Source organism: Atractosteus spatula, chromosome 1 (assembly GCF_055471065.1).
Source record: "Atractosteus spatula isolate fAtrSpa1 chromosome 1, fAtrSpa1.hap1, whole genome shotgun sequence".
In the NCBI taxonomy this organism is placed as follows: Eukaryota; Metazoa; Chordata; class Actinopteri; order Semionotiformes; family Lepisosteidae; genus Atractosteus; species Atractosteus spatula.
The window spans coordinates 36,860,678-36,874,179 of NC_142706.1; the positions used below are offsets into that span (position 1 = coordinate 36,860,678).

The 13,502-nt window shown below is 36.7% G+C and overlaps 2 protein-coding genes across 2 annotated transcripts in view; both read right to left on the minus strand.

Annotated features, from left to right (window-relative positions):
• LOC148840837 (uncharacterized) overlaps positions 1 to 8,088 on the minus strand; it is a 33,391-nt gene extending 25,303 nt beyond the window's left edge. Inside the window, exons 1-5 of the mRNA XM_088920606.1 lie at positions 7,894 to 8,088; positions 6,405 to 6,535; positions 4,792 to 4,850; positions 4,419 to 4,568; positions 2,526 to 2,742 (exon numbers count right to left, since the gene is read on the minus strand). Of these exons, the coding sequence (XP_088776732.1) occupies positions 2,526 to 2,742; positions 4,419 to 4,568; positions 4,792 to 4,850; positions 6,405 to 6,535; positions 7,894 to 8,088 (752 nt within the window). The remainder of the gene's footprint in view (positions 1 to 2,525; positions 2,743 to 4,418; positions 4,569 to 4,791; positions 4,851 to 6,404; positions 6,536 to 7,893) is intronic.
• A 2,133-nt stretch (positions 8,089 to 10,221) lies between these two features.
• Positions 10,222 to 12,463, minus strand: cytl1 (cytokine like 1). Its single transcript, XM_088916825.1, has 4 exons — positions 12,227 to 12,463; positions 12,059 to 12,103; positions 11,097 to 11,243; positions 10,222 to 11,005 (listed from the first exon to the last, which is right to left on the minus strand). The coding sequence occupies exons 1-4, from the start codon at positions 12,371 to 12,373 to the stop codon at positions 10,907 to 10,909; spliced, it is 438 nt and encodes a 145-aa protein (XP_088772951.1). The 5' UTR covers positions 12,374 to 12,463; the 3' UTR covers positions 10,222 to 10,906.
• Positions 12,464 to 13,502: the final 1,039 nt, after the last annotated feature.

The window sequence follows — 13,502 nt, forward strand, 5'->3', positions numbered from 1 at the left end:
AAAAATGTGGCCAAAGATTTTGTGGTCAGGTGAGACAAAATTGAAACTTTGTGGTGTAAATGCAAAGAGTTATGTGTGGAGCAAAACAAACACACTGCATCACCGTGCTGTCAACATGGTGAGGGCACCATTGTATTATCAGATTGCTTCTCATCAGCAGTGACTGAGACATTTGTCAAAACTGAAGAGGATATGGATGGAGCAAGATGCAGTCAAAGTTCTGAGGAAAGCCGATTATATTCAACCAAAGACCTAAAACTGGGATGAAAATTCTGCTTTCAGCAGGACAATAACACCTAGTAGGCCAGGGGTCATCAACCTTTTAGAAGGAGCATCCAAGAGTTAGTTTATGCACTTGTTTATACAGATTTGTGTGCCACAGATACTTCTTCTAATGTTAATTATAGCTGTATTTCCTTTTTGATTAATAAAAAATAGTATTAAAATATGATATCTAAAATTAATAAATTAACACTGTGGTGTTATACAGGGTGTGTTCGGCAGGGAAGCAGAGCTCTCAACAGACAGAGACCCGTTGCCTCAGTAACAGAGCGGAGTTTGAGTGCTAATGAGCTTCAGCTGTGGGAACCCTTTAAAAGCAAACCGAATACTTTCCCAAGTACAGACCAAGCTGAGACCTCAGTTCTGAGCTAACTGCAGGCAAGAGCAGACACAAGAACAGGACTCCAGTATGCTGGTGAGGGCATCTGCTGTAAGAGAGAGGGTAGGCAAGCTAGCGGCTAAGGGGATAAGGGGAAGAGACATGACAGTGACAGTCTTGGAGGAAACTGTGAATAGAACAGTGAAAGAACTTGGTGAATTGAGAGAGACGGTTGGAGGGAGCTGGGTGTAGATGTGGAAACTTCGTCCCAGAAGGGACCAAGAAGAGTGACAATCCCAGAGAGAACTGTATGACTATGGGAGCCTTCAGAGAGGAGCAGTAGAAGATTCTGAAATGTAAAGAGATGGCAGTCTGTTATAGTGTGGAAGAACAGAGCTGTCTAGAGGGTCCTCTAGAGGGATGAGAGTTAATGTGCATTCATAGCATTGTGTGTAAGAGATCTGCACACTGGGAGCTAATAGTGAGAAACACAGTGGTGGCTGGGCATGGGCTGAGGTGCATCAACAGCTGTATGTGGGATAAAGCTTCAAGGGCACAGATTAGGGCAAGACAGTGAGAAGAGAGACTCTGGTGTGGTTAGGATGAGAGATCTCAGAGTGAGAAGGAGGCGCTGGAGATTCTGTCAGTGTGTGACTCCCAGCCTGGTGGCATCGCAAGGACGTCAATGGGTGGAGGCAGACCTTGGAGACACCTGCTCGCGCTCAAGGTGCTGGCCACCACCCCCATGGCTTTACAATATGCATATCTTATCATTTATCCATCAGAAATCCCCATCCACCGTGATAGAGCTTGAGCAGGTTTTCAATGTACAATGGAAAATTGCACCACCCTATTGTGCAAAGACGGTAGGGACTTACTCAAAAAGCCTCAAAAAGCCATAACTTCTGCTAACTGTAAGTGCTCCAAACGTGCTTACACCAGATGCTGTCTCACAGGGTGAATACTTTTATTTTTGCAGGATTTGCTGAGAATGAACTCCTTTTACTTATAAAAGTTTAATTTAATAAGCATTAATTTTTTATTAAAAATATGAATTAAATGACTATACATTTAATATATTTATATGTATGTATTAAAATTAAGGAGCAAGTAAAGGTTTATTCCATGCTGAAAAGATAAGAAAAGAAACGCAACGTTTCAGCTGTGGAGCCTTCTTCAGGTGTGAAGAAGGCTCCTGAAGAGGCCACCTGAAGAAGGCTCCACAGCTGAAACGTTGCGTCTCTTTTCTTATCTTTGCAACATGGAATAAACCTTTACTTGTTCCTTTGCAGCCTATGCAAACTGATGCAGCCACCTACTTGAGGTTCTGCATTAAAATTAAACATTTTCTTGTGAATAAAGAAAATGGGACATCAAAGGAAGGTGGTGAAAACTGTTGCAAGGAAATATATTTTAAATCTGTATACTATTGCATCAAAATATCTATTTGTGCTTTTATTACGCACAGCTGTCACAATGTTCTTTCACAGCTTTATTACTGTAACTCTACCTTTGAAAATAATGATTAAAAATAACGTAAACATGGAGTGCAGGGTAACATATTTCATGACTGTACCTCTTAAAAACAGAAATATGCCTGCAATGAAAGACTCCTCTCATAGATTAATTTTTTAAAAATTATACTGCAACCTCAATTTGCTTCTGTTTGCTCTGAATTCAAAAGAAAGGCAGTTTTGGTTTATTCAGCTCAATTTGTCTTGATGCATGTTTCAGCAGCAGACGAAAGTTTACCAGTAAAGTGAAATAGCACGGGAGCATTTTGGGGTCACATCTTCCTCCCTCTCTAAAAGATGTATTCAGTTTAATTTCTAATATAATTGACATGTAACTTCAAAAAAAAATTTCCCTTAGGATTAAAAAATGAGCATCTTTTTCTAATGAGGTGCAACACATTTTAGCTTACCTTTGTAGAGTTTCACTCTTCCTCTGTTTCTGCTTTCTGAGTGCTCTGTATTGACTGAAGCGCAAAGGCTTTTTCAGTGACACTGATGCAGGGAAATCCAGAAATGGCACAGTGCCTCCTGGTTTGATTGTTTCCAGGTTCCTTTGGTCTACAAACCATTCACTGGGTTGACACCCCAATCTCATCTCCTTTCCAATATACTCTTTATTACTGTGCCCTGTTGACAAACATGTTTCATGATTCAAACTGATGTTTTATTATATTCGGTAATAAATTTTAAAAAATTCAAAGACAATTCATTCTTTTATTTTTCCTTGAAGTAGAATTTCAATTGAATGTTTTGGTCAGTTTTTAAATGGATACAGTTGCGTGGGGCCTTTATCACAGTGTCTCATCTTTACTAATTTAACGCGGCCATATCACTCTGTAACTCACAACTGGCAACCCACCGAAGCTAAGCAGGTGTGAGCCTGGTTAGTACCTGGATGGGAGACCTCCTGGGAAAAACTAAGGTTGCTGCTGGTAGAGATGTTAGTGGGGCCAGCAGGGGGCACTCACCCTGCGGTCCACGTGGGTTCTAATGCTCCAGTATAGTGATGGGGACACTATACTGTAAACAGACACTGTCCTTCGGATGAGATGTAAAAATTTGGATGAGTAGGGGTGTAACCCTGGCATCCTGGCCAAATTTCCCATTGGCCCTTACCAATCATGGCCTCCTAATAATCCCCATCTACGAATTCGCTTCATTACTCTGCTCTCCTCCCCACTGATGTGTGATGTGTGGTGAGTGTTCTGGTGCACTATGGCTGCCATCGCATCATCCAGGTGCATGCTGACCACTGGTGGTTGTGTAGGGGAGTCCCCATTACCTGTAAAGCGCTTTAAAGTGTCCAGGAAAGTGCTATATAAGTGTAAGTAAGTATTATTATTATTAATTTGGAATTTTTCAGCTGCAGTATTACATAATGATTTGTACTGGACAGATGTGTATATATTTATTGATATCGGAGATTTCCAATGGTATCCTTTTGTAAAATTAGAAAATGTTGCGTAAGCAAGCGTTTTAAAATTTTCTACTTTATTCACCGCTTGAAGGGTCAAACTGAAGACTTCTGAGAGTAAGATAAGTTGCATGAATGTCAGAAAAATCTAAAGAGAAAAAAACAGGTTGATTTCATAAACACAAATAATTGTGTGGCTCTTTAAGCTAATTTTGTGCACCTAAATTAATTTACATTTGCTACAAAGAGTTCGAATGCTTAAGCAATAATGAATTTTTCATTCTTTATTTGTTTCATTTTACTTCTCTTCTTTGCTCTGAATATGTGGAATAGCTTTGTAAATAGCAAATTAATTGCTAATTCATATTACTATGGCTGTAAACTTTAAAGCAACACTATGTAAAAACCGGGTAAGGGTCTGAATGCATTTGCAAGGTGCTTTAGGTACTGTTCTAAGATGTACAGCACTTTTATTACACTATTATAGGACTGTGTAAGTGGCCTCCACCTTGCCTTTTCCAATTTATTATATTTGTCTAAACCTTTGTACTTACAATATATCCAAGTAGACTTCTTCTCATTGCTTCATATGAATGGAATATTTTCATTAACAGAATGAATATGAATTAGCTCTCATAGTTTTAAAAAGCTTGAAGGTCAAACCATAAAAACAAACTAATAATTTGATTTATGCATCTATACAGTTAAAGTCTTTTAAGTCAAGGCATACAATAGCTAGCTGTAACCAGTGAAACAGACATGTATCTAATATGACAGTACTGTATACACAATATGTAAGGCACTGATAACTAAACCTTTTTTTATTTCACACTGGACAAAAATGTTAGTCCAATGAATAAGTAACAAAAAGAATGCTTTTTGGGCTTACGTTTTTTAGGCTCCAGTCCAGTAGAAGCATTGATAGCAGCTCTCCGGAGAAAAGACAGAATGCTTTCTGTTCCCAGGGACAGAACAGCAACAGGGGGAAAGTGCAATGGACAATCCCTCAGTCCCAGGGCTTTCAGGGTTCTCACATTCCCTTGAAAAAGTAAGGGATCTGAATCATTGTAAAGCAATGTATCTAACCTCTCACACTGGCACTCAAAACCAAATAAAAATCTAACGACCAAGTGCTTGCCACGAGAGACTTGACAGAGCTAATCATAAAGTAGCCCAAAATAATTTCAATCATGTGAAAGATAATTTCCATTATATTTAATGGTCAGGCACAGTCGTGTGTGCCAGCTATAATTTAGCATTACCTAATTCAACTGGCAACTCCCTCAGTGGATTGTTCTCCAGCAGTAGAGTGTGGATATATCTGGTGAAACAAGTAGGAAAAGTGAAAAACAGTTCTTAAACAGCCTACCTCAGTATAACTGAGTTCCCAAAGATAACTGAGGGTCCAGTACATGCCATTTAAAAAGCCTGGTTCCTCCCCATTCCTAGGTTTGGTTATATTGCTCCCTTTTACACAAAGTTCCCAGGAACACAAATACAACAATTGACATTTTAACACCAATGTTTACTTCAGCTCTTCACAAACAACCACTAACTTTTCCTGGCTGATCTTGTTTGGCCAGGCAAACCCAAACACAAGCCTTCAATTCAATTTTTCACCATTGAATTTTCTTCGGCATCTTTCATGGCTGATCCCATTTAGTCAGGGACTCCTTTCTGTAACCAACATTGACATCTCTGAGATAGCAGTAACTGTTTTTTTTTCACACTCTGCCTGTCTGTCTGGTGACGGTAAAGCACAAGGAAGTAACTGGGACTTAGCCTGTGCCATCTTGACACTCTCTGTGACCCAGTCTTCCGTGTGCCAACCCCTCCAGTCAACCCCGTTTCAGCTTTCCAATGCTGTTCCTTATAAGAACACTTCATTGTCATTGAGCCTGGCAAACTTACTACCATGCAGCCTGCCAATCCAGAACCTGCAACACTGCTCAATGCATTCTAAGCTGTATTTTCTCAAGCACTCCCAGTTCATTGAGTCCCACAGCCCTATAATCCAGCCCCACCATTACTAATGAGAGCTTTACCACCTCTGGAGCTCAAACTTTCCCTCCTTCTTAGGCTGGTGAAACTATTTTCCTCCTGTCTGTTCTTACATGCCTCTTAATTAGCTCAAGGGAATGACCAACTCCACGCAAAGCATATTCCAACAGTTCCTTTCTCTCACAAGACGTTTCACTCCCTCTGAGTGCTAATTACTTATTCTGACTACCTGTGCCTCATTCTGCAGGTTTTTCCAATCAATAGGCAACTTTCTCACAAATCCACCTCTAACTACCTCGCAAGCACTGTGAAATTACTTTTAAAAATATGACCTTTTAGCTATTGTACTATGTGTCTATGTTTCTATGTATTCAGAAGTTTTATTTTTAGGATTTAATAAATGTAATAACACTTGGACGTCACCAATACATATCGTGCTGTTTAGGTATATACATTAGTACATCATAGGATGTCTACAACAGTAAAACACTAAAAACAGGAAATGATTGTCCAAGAAACAATGCATTGTTTATCATCCTAACTCTATAAGTCTGGAAATGAACAGCACATTTTCCATTTTCTTCCTTTGTAAAACTCGCAGCTATAACCAAAGAGCTCTACAGATCCCAAGATTTTTGGTTATATGAAACATACATAATTTATTGGTGCTTATCCTGTTTTTAAGATGAGAAAAAAATAAAATAATTATCTTAAAAGCACATAAAAAAAATTAAAGCACAATATGATTTCTCTTACTCCTTAATAATAGTAATAGCTTCTTCACCCCCTAATGTACTCAGTCTTGTTTCTGACAACTTAACGAATGCTTGCAATTACTGTATACAACTTTCTTAATATTTAAATACTTTCCAACCTGTGTTGTCCAACTTCAGCAGGCAGCCTCTCCAGTTGGTTGTTTCTAACATCCAGCCAGAATAGCCTTGGCAGCCACTCGAAGAAACGTGTCGGTAGTTCCTCTAGAACATTCCCTTGCAAATAAAGCTGCTGCAAAGATATGCACAGTAGAAATCTCTTTTATGGTTAAAAGTTAGTTTCTGCCTGTTGCTTTTGTTGATTTCTTCACAAATCTTCTTGTTTAGGAGGGCGGCTGGTTGGCGCAGTGGTTAGTACTGCTGTCTCTTTGGGGTCCTAGATTCAATTCTGGACCTGGGGTGCTACCTGTATGGAGTTTATATGTTCTCCCCATGTTTGCATGGGTTTCCTGCGGGTGCTCTGGTTTTCTCCTGCAGTCCAAAAATATACCGGTAGGTTAACTGGCTTCTGGGAAAACTGGCCCTGGTGTGTGTGTCTGCACGTCTGTGTATGTGTCTGTCTGCCATGTGATGGACTGGTGTCCCATCCCGGGTGTACCCTGCCTTGCACCCCCATGACCTAATTTGATAAAACGGGTAGAAAACCTGATGAAATTGGATGAAGCAGGTAGAAAATGGATTAATAGATGTTTTTGTTAGTATTGTAAAATAACAAATTAATGTTGCTTTTTTATCCTAATAAACCCTTCACAAGTTATAAATAAACAATTTTTCAGGAAAAAAAATCATAAAACTCTTGGACGATTAGCATGATGTCAACACTACTTGTATTTGTTGACTGGTGAATGGCTACACACACACAACTTAAAATATAATGGTATATTTGTACTAATTTATAGCAATTTTAAGTGGAGTATCGATTTAAATCGCAATGTCTTTTTTTAACAGGAACAATGCAACAGAAATACTTTCACAATAGCACAGGTATCATAGTAGCGCTCTACCCATCATCTTAATAACACACAACTTTCCAGTGACAAGTCCAGAGTCTTACTTACTTTTCCACATCTAACATTACTGCATCTTAAGAGACGCCGTAATCTGGACGAAGTGTAATACAATTGATAAATCAAGATACGCTAGGCAAAATAACATGTAGTACATGTAGTAACAGGTTTTTCAAGCTGTCGGTTGTGGGATGTAGACCTATTTCATGTCTTTTGTGAGTAGAATCAATACGCAAATCACATCGCCACTTCGTGAAAAATGTCATTGAGAGCGGAGAAATCATAAGCGATGTCTGTCTGAACAGATGAGTCCTGAACAGGCTTCATGATTTTAGTTAAAAAAGTACTTACAATAACTAGAGCTGAATAAAATGTGGAAAACGATGTTTACGAAATAAACAAATGAGTCTTTCGTTTTAAAACAAAGCTTTTTTTTTAATTCTTCGAATAAACATAACTGAACATGTGTGGGCACTGATTTGTACAAAAACCGTTACTTGATATTGTATTTAATAAAATACACTGGCGTATTTATTTGAAAAGCAAACGAACAGCTGTTGTTTATCTGAATAGGGACCCCTACCTCTATGTTTCTTGAGATATTTTTGTAATTCAATTTCATCAGACTTCTCTTGCTGAGATCCAGTATTTTCTCCTCATAATCTCTTTGAAATTGTATTTCCTTGCTCAGCCGACCTACTTGTTCTCCTGCCACTTCCGTTCGAGAGAGAATGTTTCCATAATCTAGACATTTTCTCAAATGAATTTCGAAATCCATATTCACTTTATTCTAAGAAACTCTGTACAATCATATAATAGTTCATATAAATATAAATGGCTCTTCCAACTGGATGTCTACATGTCTGTGAAGATTTTTAAATAATGCAAAAGTTTATTTATGCATTATTTTTATCTTTCTCGTTGTCATAGTAACAGTAACGCTTTTCCGTATTAATGATTTTTAGTGTGACGTTTTAAGTAATCGCATGGTCATCTAAATATGTCACAATAGCTCACAAATTATTTGAGTAGTAGCCAGTGTGTGATGGCTTCTCTTTTGGATTTTCTACATAAATACGGAAGCATACTGTAATTCAAGATACCAATTTTTATGTTGTTTTCATTTTATTCTATATTTTCATTTAGCCCCGTTTTACAGGGATACATAAATACAGTGTTAGATACTGTATGCTTTTAACTAGTAAGACATTTCTGTACGGTACAAAATAAGTACAGTATTTCTTGAAATGTGTAGTATCCTAAACATCTTGTTCAATGTTTGATGTGGAACTTTGAAAATGATTTGAAAATAATTTCCATGGATTCCACAGTGTTGTGGTGCCCTACAATGGGCTGGCATCTTGTTCTGGGTGTAGTTCCTCCATGTACTCTCATTCTGCTGAATTACAATTCAGCTTTTTGTGACCCTCTATAGATAAAACAGGATAAAGCAGATGTGTATGTCCTAATATGCAAGTTAGAGTTATATAGCCCATTTTATTGGTATCAGTTAATTGATCCAATGGTTTTATCCAGCCATTCCTTAAAAGAAGCCAAGGCATCAGCTTTGACAACATGATTGTGTAATTTGTTCCATATGTCCAGCCCTTTGTATTAAAAAAATGCCTTTGGTCCTGTTTTAGGTGATCTTTCTCATAGTTTTCATTTACTTCCTCAGGTTTGTCTTTCACAGATGGTTCTGAAGAAGTGTTTAGGATGACTTTGTCAATGCCTTTGAGGATTGAGTACTTAATAAGGTCTTCTCTAAGTTTCTCTGTTAAGAACTAAAAAGATTCGGGTCTATTAACCTGTCAGAAAAGTGGGTTCCTGGGAACATGTCTCATCCATGAAGGATTTCTCCAGCTAGTTCAGGTTCTGCTGCTTCATGTCATGTGATCTGTTCTCGCAATACCCTAGATATTCTACTAGCTTGAGGTCTGGAGAATGTGAGAGCTCTTCAAGAATGTGAGAGCTCTTCAAGAACATTGAGCTCAAAGGCCCTTGACCCTTTGGTTGTAGACTTTGAATTGCTGTCCATCTAGAAAACTCATTTGCAATCATGCTTGAGTTGCTTTTCTGAAAGCATTATGTTTGGCTAAAATGTCTTACAGACTTTGAAATCCATTTGTCTCACTGTTTTAACAAGTAACCAGGTCCAGGTTATGTAACAAAACCCGCAGTCAAAACAGATTAGTCTTTATGTATCAGAGAGCTTTACTTTTCTGTGGCAAACATTACACTGGTGAGTTTGCAGTTTGTGTTTCATCCATCCACAATATGTTTTCTGATAATGACAGTGTATGTTGAATTTCCAAATGAACTTCCACAACAATCAAAACTTTCCTGAGTTTTCTTTTGGGTACAAATTGTCCCCTAAGAATGCTATGATTCTTACAGTACATGACACAATCAGAAATGCCTTTGTGTGGATTTCTCATGATCCTGAAAATCATTTAATTTAAAATGTCTCTTCTGTTGTTTAATATAGACTTTTATGAATATTGTAAAAATCGTGTACACACTAGTTTGAACAACACTGCAATAGCGTGCCATTTAAGGAATTAGCTAAGTACAGAAATACAACATTAAGATAGCATTCATACTTTATATGATGTGCTGTTGCTAAGAGTATATTAAGTACTGCAGAAGTAAATTGCTGTAGTAAAGACTGCCTGTTGCCACAGTCATTTTGCTTAAAGAGCAAGATTACAAATATTATAATCTGTAAATAATGAAGCTTGCATAAAATAGTTCTATCTATCCACCAGAAAAACCAGCATGACGTATTCCTTTTTCACATTTTGAAATGCTACATTTTGTGCGTATCCCAAACTGTTTAGTGTTCACACAACTCTGTATTTTTATTGAAAAAAGAGAATATCAATATATTACTGAATTCCTGAAGACTTAATTTTAACAAAATCAAAAATATCAGTTTTATTGTAAAAAGTACAATTACCAGTCAGAAAAGAAATAACAATACACAAATGCTTATTTGCAGACACAATCTACAAGAGAGGCTTAGACAAATGCAGATCAGTTTTTCCTCTAAATGTATACAATCCTCCCAACTTTAATAAAATAATAATAATAATAAATCAGAATATCTACTTTAATTACATACAATTTTCATTTTTACCATTCTGGGTGGAATTAACTTGTTAAATATTCATTTATTATTCAGGGTACACACATACAGTATATGGCAGCAGTTTAATAAAATGTGAAATAAAAAACATTCTGAAATTAGGCATAATAAGTAGAATGGACTCAGTTTTGAGTTCATGTTTTAGTCTAGTCTGTATAATTTTTTGTTTTTACAAGGAAATGCTCCTCAGCTATTTCACTTTTAGTCTGAACTTTCTTTGACTATTACTGTGTGGTAAATAGAATTCATTTAAGAGATGCATTTTCTTCTTTGAAGGTTTCTGAGGAATGGTAGGCATTCAGTTCATTTCCTGTGGAAAGTTTTGTATCCTGTGGTACATTTTTGCAGAGATACCTCCTCAACTGCATGAAATGCACTTTGTCAATTATTCAGTGGGCTACACCTCAGGTGAACAACACGTTTTTGTTTTGCTTAAGATTTCTCTTTTTCAACTTTCTTCATAAAGTGGAAGTTGGTCTCCTCCTTGCCTTGGTGTGCTTTCACCAGTAACCAAGGCATCACAATCGTCAGTATAAAACACCAAGTCCTAAAAAACACAAAACAAAAAAGAGTTATTGTTGCACTTAACACTAAGGACAGTGTCTGGCCTAAGTCATGAAAATAATTAGGTAATTTACCCTATAGCAAATTTTGTTGATAATGATGTAAAGGCTTCTGATTTTACGCTTCAAACCCAGTATTCTTGGACGTTCCCGGCACTCTGGTCTAGTAAGATTCTCAAGGACATACAAGAAATCTCTAAGTTTCGGCATAATACAAGAGTTCTAGGAAGAAAAAGAAACAATCCAGTGAATTAAACACTTGCATTGGCAGATACACCAAGATTTCTTTGCAGAAGCTGAGCATTACTGTGCACCTATACATACATTCAATTTTCTCAATAAATTATGTAAAATGCATATTGAGCTGTGGAGAACATAAAACCATTTTTTTTCCATATTAAAGCTTTTTAAAATACTATTGAATGACTAACAATGACAAAATAAGCATGCATGTGTATATACAGTATGCAGTGTTCCAGCAATATAAAATGCTTTCAGGCTTATAATATACGTTTAATGGTATACATGTCCAGAACACCACAATTTAAATGTTTGATCTGATATACAAATATTCATTAATATACCATACAGCCTATAGAACACAGCTTACACTCAATTAATTTTGTCTAGTTTCCACAACGAAACGTTTTTTTAATTCGCTTCTTTGACCACATAAACTATACTGATGTCTCTTTAGAGTACAATTTTTTTGTTAAGTACTATGCGTTTTTTATCCATATTGCATCGAAAGATGTTTGACGTATTTTTTAATCGTCTGTTTTATTTCAATATAATGAGATTATTTAGGACACTGGATTCCTAAATGTACACATACTGTACATGGTATGCTGTAGTGTAAAGGAATTAATTACCGCACTGTGTATTACGTTTGTTTTCGCTATTTGGAACATTTTTGTGTGGAGTACAAGATATTGTATGCATCACATTTCCGTTATTGGAGTAACATCCATACATGATATCTGACGCTCTAAAAAGTACTTCAGAACAACATTTCAATGCAGCAAAGGTGAACTCACATGTACATCAAGATATATTTTAGGTAATGCTTCCATACAGGACTTCTGGGGGGAAAAAAGAAAAAAATAGCAATATCATTCAATCACCATTTGTAATTATTTCAATTGTAATTATATATATAATTGTAAATATATATAATTGTAATTGTTATTTTTTGTAAGTCTTACCGTACGATGGTATTTTTGAAGCTTTTCCATGACGTTCATGATTTCTTTGCTATAACTTAATACTCGGGAATAGCATGTCGGTGGAGCACAGTTTGCTAGGAAAATCAGGCTGCAAAGAACAATCAAAGTACCTACTCCAGGTTTCATCGTGCTGCTTTCACAGCCTTTTCTTTCCCCACTGCACGTTAAAAGTAGTAAAACACGAGGTGGGAAAACTTTCTTGACTAACTCCTGGCTGTCAGTTTTCGCTCCTTTTCAACAGCTGGAGACACAAACAACAATTACGTCACCAGAGTTCAGCCACGAAATGTAAACATGAAGAAACACGCTCCATTGATTCTGGAAAGAGCGAACGGTTCAGGCCGATGTTTCATAATTAAAATTATACAGACATACTTTTTTCTGCACAAAAACGTTCAAAAAAGCTACACAGAACGCTGTTGTAACTGATTATAAAGTAGCTTTTTATTTGAGTAACCTGTGTTGCCCCAGTTTATTTACACTGGCTATGGCAGCAAATGTTAAAGTACTTCAGTTCGTAGAGCTGCGTAAAACGCTGCCTTATCACAAGAGGTCTTTTCAGAATGATGTTTTTTAACTGGGCGAATAAACCTAACAATGTCTGAACAATAATTCTAATATATTATTATTTGTAGTAGTATTAGTATTAGTATTATTAGTGTTGTTGTTGTCGTCTAAGATAATTTGGCAAATATATTTTTAAGACCTGTGTAAATGCATTGTATTCTAATCAAATTGACTTTTTATCTGCAAAATTTGGAAAGGGTGTGAGGCATGAGGGTGGAATAATACTGCACTACCATCTATATACAGTTCAGTTTATCAATTGGAGCTTAGCATCACAACACTGCTGCACAGTCATGCGGGGCAGAGTCGTGTTGTGGGTTCACTTTTCCTAAAAAATCCATTCCAAGAAGCAATAACTGCAGCAAAATAATATTTTTTCTTTAAAAAAAATAAGTCAAAGAATGTTACGTTTGATGTCTTTGCAATGATAGACAGTTTTTAATTTTACTAAAGAAATGGATATTGTATGCATGACTGTGGTCTAAAACCATATGACTGCTGATTAAAAAATTCACTTTATGCATGCAGAGAAAGCAAGGTTACAATGATTCCATGTTATAAAAATGGTACAAAGAATTTGTGAAGCTGCAGCTGAGTGATTTGAAACACCATTTATTTTACTGAATGTCTATTCAGATTACTTGCATGACACACGTGAATTTTCTGGTTGAACTGCATCAATTGCATA